This window comes from Habropoda laboriosa, unplaced genomic scaffold, assembly GCF_001263275.1.
Source record: "Habropoda laboriosa isolate 0110345459 unplaced genomic scaffold, ASM126327v1 scaffold54, whole genome shotgun sequence".
Classification (NCBI taxonomy): Eukaryota; Metazoa; Arthropoda; class Insecta; order Hymenoptera; family Apidae; genus Habropoda; species Habropoda laboriosa.
The window spans coordinates 289324-295038 of NW_017100156.1; the positions used below are offsets into that span (position 1 = coordinate 289324).

Here is a 5715-nt window from a genome sequence, read left to right on the forward strand (position 1 = left end):
ATTTGACATTAGTTATTTTAATTATAGCAAATTATGTAACAATCTCTTTAATTTCTGTTTGTAAGATTATTAAAAACAATTATAAAATGAAGGGAAATGATTCCCATGTATTTAAATGTAACCTATAATTATAATGTTTTACGGAGACAAATGTTTTATTCAACATAACAATAACTAACATTAGAAGAAATCTTTTTAAAAGAAAAAATCAAATTTTCATATCAAATAGTTTCATTACGGACTAATTTAGCATGGAAGTAACTTTAAAAAAAATCAATGACGAACGTAATACTCATGACATTCATGAGCAATTACTACACACTAAAGCGATATTGTCACAAACGAAATTATTTTGTTAATAAACGATGTTTTTAAAAATGTTTAAAATATTTTAAATAATGTCAGTAATTCTTCTTCGTAGAAATAGCATTTCTTCTTATAATCTTTTACGGGTATGTATGCAGTACCTTGAAATTGTTTTTTTATCAAAAAGCTGAGGTTAAGTTTTTAGAGCAATTAAATTTTAAATGAATATCTTAATAAACAGTCATATTTCATTGAAGTAAAATCACCTATTAACAGTGCTAATTTTATGTAAAATTTACATGAACAATATTTACTTGCTGTAAATCACATAATTAAAAATTTTTAAAGCTATATCGAACTTGGCAAAAAGTTAAAATGAAGAATGAGTTGATGCCAATAAGCAGATCTAATCCAATAATTAAAAAATTGGATACTCCATTATTTCATTCTATATTTACACCAGAACTTAATGAGTTAGGACGATTATTTAAAAAATATAATTATGAACTAAAAATTGCTGGTGGTGCTGTTAGAGATATGTTGATGGATATAAAGCCAACAGATTTGGATTTTGCAACAGATGCCACTCCAAATGAAATGAAAGACATGTTCCAAAAAGAAAATGTTAGAATGATTCATTCTAATGGGGAAAAACATGGTAAATTGAATCATATATTAAAATTTATTATTATTGAAGTAAAGTATCCTAATAAAATTAAATTTATTCATAAATATAATCTTAGGTACAGTTACTCCAAGAATAAATGACAAGGAAAATTTTGAAGTAACCACACTCAGAATTGACACACATACTGATGGTAGGCATGCAAAAGTTGAATTTACAAAAGATTGGAAATTAGATGCTCTTCGTAGAGACCTTACAATAAATTCCATGTTTCTTGATTTTGAGGGAAGCGTATATGATTACTTTTTTGGTTATGATGATTTACAAAAAAAGAGAGTTACTTTTGTTGGAAGTGCAAAATGTAGAATTCAAGAAGATTACCTTAGGATTTTAAGGTATGTTTTTATTAGTTTTCCAAAATAATTAGTAATATGCAAATTTATTTATTAGCATTTTATCATTGAACTAGTTGTAAAACAAATTTATATTATTTTAGTGCAAAATAAATGAATACTGTTACTAAATTCCTTAATTCTTTAAAATTTGTGTACTGTATAGGTATTTTCGATTTTATGGAAGAATTACAGAACAACCAGATTCTCATGATGAGGAAACAGTAATGGCAATAAAAGAAAATATATATGGTTTGAAAGATATATCTGGAGAGAGAATCTGGAGTGAATGGTCAAGAATCTTTTCTGGAAATTATGCCAAAGAATTAACATTAAAAATGTTGGAATGTGGCATTGCAAAGTAACTAGCAATTAAAGATTCTAATAAAAATAAATTTAGTATAATACTATAATTATGCTGCATCATTGGTATTGTATATAAGATTAATGTACAAAATTACTTTTTTTCAGATATGTTGGACTTCCAGAAAATCCAAATATAGGAAATTTTGAGGTTGTTTATGATGCATCCAAGAAAAACAATATTTCTTTGCAACCAATTACTTTTCTCGCTGTAATGTTAAAGGATGAGAATGAGGTGCTTCAACTTCATAAAAGACTAAAACTTTCTGCATATGAAAGGGATTTAGCATTCTTTTTAGTTCGATATTGGGAAGATAAACCATCACCCTCAGTGGATCTTTTAAAGTTTTATAAAAAACTTATTATTCATTGGAAAGGAAATACTGCTAATGGAAAAAGTTATATTTGTGAATTACTGAGATGTAAACAACATTTTAATCTGGCTGAAGACTTAGAACAATTTGTAATACCGAGGTATAGTAGCTATTAACTTCAAAAATATAGCCAGTTAAATTGTAATAATAGATATTTTAGACTTTTTTCGCCAAAAACGTATATACCAGAAATTAAAAAATTAGAAAGTGTAAACAGCATTTTATTTTACATTAATTAACAAAATTCAGTTACACATTAATATTTTCTGTGCTGTATATTAAACTTTTTATTTAATACAGTAAAATATTAAATATTGTTAAACGATTGAACATTTTCATATCAACATTATTACTATTAATGTAAACAATGTAACAATGTAAAATATTAATATGTATTTTCAGATTTCCAGTTAATGGAATTATATTAAAAGAACTAGTGAAAAAAGGGAAGATGGTGGGTATTGTTTTGAAAGAACTGAAGGATATTTGGGTGGATAAAAATTTTGAAATTAATCGAGAAGAATTATTACAGGAAGTTCCGCGAATTATCAGTGAACTAGAAGATAAGAGCTGAAATAATACTTTGTTTAATTAAGCAAATAAATATTAATGAAATTATATATTTTTTACGGTTTTTAAATTTAAGAATTTTATATTGTATGATTTTATGATACAATTTCATAAAAGGAGTGAAAAAAGGAAAAACAATTATACATTTTGAACAATGTACAGTCTTACAGAAAACGTTATGTATTGAGGTGTTTAACAGTATAAGACACATTTATTTTTAAGAGCATCACATATTTATGGTAGATTGTAATCCCTTAGAATCTATTTATACAGTAAACTCACGTGAAAAACGCGCAAGTAGATTTTTTAAAATATAATGCAAGACTTGCTTGATTATTGAGCTCTTCGTTATGCAATGAAACCTTGATTATTTGAAAATATTTTTCTTAACTTTGAATTATATTCAAATACATTTGGAATGATTTTAATCTTTCCTTACTTCAATTCAGAAACTTAAGATTTCTTTACTTTAGTTAAAGCACAAAGTGAAACTTAAAAAATTTGTAAAACATAATGCTATTATAATTTATGGGACTTCTATTTTGGATTCTTTTAATTTAAATTGCCCAAATTTAGAATTTTTCATTAGTTTGAATAATTGAGGTTTCAATGCATCTTTTATTTGGAAAAAATAAAAATTCTAATCAAGCCTAATCGTGCGTTAAAAACAATTTCGCAACAATTATTAGACTTTTTTACCCTTTAAATGTTGCCTCTTAAATTAAAGGAAAATTTTAACTTTTTTGAAACAAATTTAGAGACAAATTTTTATACCAATTTCACGCGAACACATTACCAGATCAATTTGCATAGTTTCATATATTATTTACCATTCCGCATCACCATTCATTTTCTGAAAAACATAATCCTTACCGCTCAGGTTCATTATTCCATCTTTGAGGTAGAATTTCCATTTATTTCTACTCCTCGTTATCTAAAAATTGAATGTTTATTGAAAGGCAAATAATAAATATTTCTTAATTACTTTTCAAAGAAAATTAGAACACAATAAAATTACAAAATACCTTATCATATTGACAGACAACAACATTATCAGTATCAAAAAGATCTGCTGGATCATCATCCGTTACATCGTCTTCTGAATTCAATGGTTCCTAAAAGATAAAAAGCATATATATTTCTAATTTGTTAATGGAAATGCATATCTATAGATAGACATGCATCTAAAGAAAAGTTAAAGCAACGAAGTACTTTAAATACCTCTTCTCTTGCTGCAGCTTCATCATTTTCTTCTTCTTCTTTATCATCAAGATCTTCTTCTTCATCTTCATTATCCTCTTCTTCTTCTTCTTCATCATCATCTGATGAGTCTCCAAGTGGACCATCTAATTGTGCTATGTTATTCTATTTATAAAATAATACAAAAATTAATTTTTATTTAATCTTTCATGTAAAAAAATAGTTTTAGTAACTTGAATTATATGAATAACAACCACTAACAATTTCAGAATAGTTATATGATTATTTTATCTACTAATGACATACCACATAATGTTATACAATAAAATTCACATATATTTTTCAAAATGCAATTAATAATTTTTGGCATATAAGATGAAAACAATCATTCATATTTATTATTAGTTACATAATTATTAGCTCTGAATTATTCCTATTCATTACCTGATTTTGGACAGTCCGTTGAGAAACACTGTTTGCACTCTGTGTAACAACTTGAAGAGGCTGACTGACTTGGAGTGGAGCCAGTGTTGCTTGACCCTAATGTGTGCAATTGATATGTTGTTAAAGTAATGTGAAAATTAGATGTGCTAATGTTATTTCTATTAATTACCTGATTTTGGACAGACCGTTGAGAAACATTATTTGCACCCTGTGTAACAACTTGAAGAGGTTGACTGACTTGGAGTGGAGCCAATGTTGCTTGTCCCTGAAGTGTAGAATTGACATGCTGCTGGAGTAAGGTGGAAGCCAAATTTGCTGGCAACCCCATTGCAGCAGAAATAACTGGACCCGTTAAAATTGTATGCAATTGATTACCTGAAAGTAAATGTAATTTATGAATTAATTGCTAAAAATACAATTGAAGTGATAATTAATATTACTGTATATTATTTATTATACAAACATGTTATCCACATACCTTGGATTGCAGATGCAGGAACCTGAATGGTTAGAACTCTCAGTGGAGCATCTGGGACACCTGTCTGTGGTGGTAGTGTAATTTGAATAGGTACTTGCCGATCCATCACTGCCGATGTTGATGTGACTAATTGTTGTACTGGTGTACCAGTATGTTGTTGTATACCAGTTGTAGTTGAATGGCATTGTGTCTGAGTTTGTGTTTGTTGAGGAGGTTGTTGTTGTGGTTGTTGCTGTTGCTGTTGTGATGTTTGTTGAGGAGCTGAATTTCCTCCTGTTTGTTGTACAAAGTGATTTCCTATATTTACTCCTAAAAGTGGAGACTACATTATATTTGTTGAGACTACTTGTTTATATGTACAAACACTTTACAATATTTAGCGTATTTTTTATCTTTAATAGTTAATAATTGCAATTTGTGAAATTATTAAATTGTTAATAAATTTCAGAATAGCAATTTTTGACAACTACTATATTATTTAACAATGTTTTTTTTCTTTCAACATTTTTAATTTGAACAATTTTTATTGAAAGCATTATTTTATATGCTTTTTAACAGAAAATATCAATATTACCTTTGTTAACAGGCACAGCTTTGTGCGTATTTATTTGAGGAACCTGAGGTTCTGGAGGATCTGGATTAAGTTCAACAGCTTTACTAGACATTAATTTGGTTTCCCATATTTGTTTGAGCTCTTGTAGTACTTGTTCGTCTACACCTTCATCTATAAATGATTCTCTTACACCTGATATAACATCCTCTATCACAGTATTGTATAGTTTTAGCTGTAATTAATATATATTTCATTGTTAATTGACAATGTTTGTAAAATTCATATTACTTTATTTACTCTAAAATTTTTCTTCTATTCTACTTTATACTTTAATATTCTACTCAAAAGTTTGGAGCATTTTCATGTATCATTTTTCATGAAAATTACTTTTTTTTTAAATATTTTAATCT

General features: G+C 27.2%; 2 protein-coding genes across 3 annotated transcripts in view; one reads left to right on the forward strand and one right to left on the reverse strand.

The window, feature by feature from the left end:
- The first annotated feature begins 374 nt into the window (after positions 1 to 374).
- LOC108576530 (CCA tRNA nucleotidyltransferase 1, mitochondrial) lies at positions 375 to 2634 on the forward strand. Its single transcript, XM_017939545.1, has 6 exons — positions 375 to 452; positions 655 to 964; positions 1050 to 1326; positions 1490 to 1684; positions 1795 to 2160; positions 2463 to 2634. Exons 1-6 carry the CDS (start codon positions 399 to 401, stop codon positions 2632 to 2634), a joined length of 1374 nt encoding a protein of 457 aa, XP_017795034.1. The 5' UTR covers positions 375 to 398.
- Positions 2635 to 3416: 782 nt separating this feature from the next.
- LOC108576747 (transcription initiation factor IIA subunit 1) overlaps positions 3417 to 5715 on the reverse strand; it is a 3183-nt gene continuing 884 nt past the window's right edge. The window contains exons 2-8 of one of the 2 annotated variants that reach the window (XM_017939812.1): positions 5327 to 5537; positions 4753 to 5025; positions 4444 to 4649; positions 4275 to 4370; positions 3852 to 3995; positions 3656 to 3745; positions 3417 to 3564 (exon numbers count right to left, since the gene is read on the reverse strand). In XM_017939812.1, coding sequence (XP_017795301.1) covers positions 3457 to 3564; positions 3656 to 3745; positions 3852 to 3995; positions 4275 to 4370; positions 4444 to 4649; positions 4753 to 5025; positions 5327 to 5537 — 1128 coding nt within the window. In that variant the 3' untranslated portion in view covers positions 3417 to 3456. Of the gene's footprint in view, positions 3565 to 3655; positions 3746 to 3851; positions 3996 to 4274; positions 4371 to 4443; positions 4650 to 4752; positions 5062 to 5326; positions 5538 to 5715 lie in introns of both variants that reach the window. The other variant, XM_017939804.1, reaches the window with a different exon arrangement.

What these genes read in the sequence shown, in the direction of transcription:
- LOC108576530 (XM_017939545.1), top strand. Translation starts at nt 399, where the DNA reads ATGTCAGTAATTCTTCTTCGTAGAAATAGCATTTCTTCTTATAATCTT. An exon ending in CTTCTTATAATCTTTTACGG is followed by an intron (nt 453 to 654) that starts GTATGTATGCAG and finishes AAATTTTTAAAG; the next exon opens with CTATATCGAACTTGGCAAAA. An exon ending in GAACAATTTGTAATACCGAG is followed by an intron (nt 2,161 to 2,462) that starts GTATAGTAGCTA and finishes ATGTATTTTCAG; the next exon opens with ATTTCCAGTTAATGGAATTA.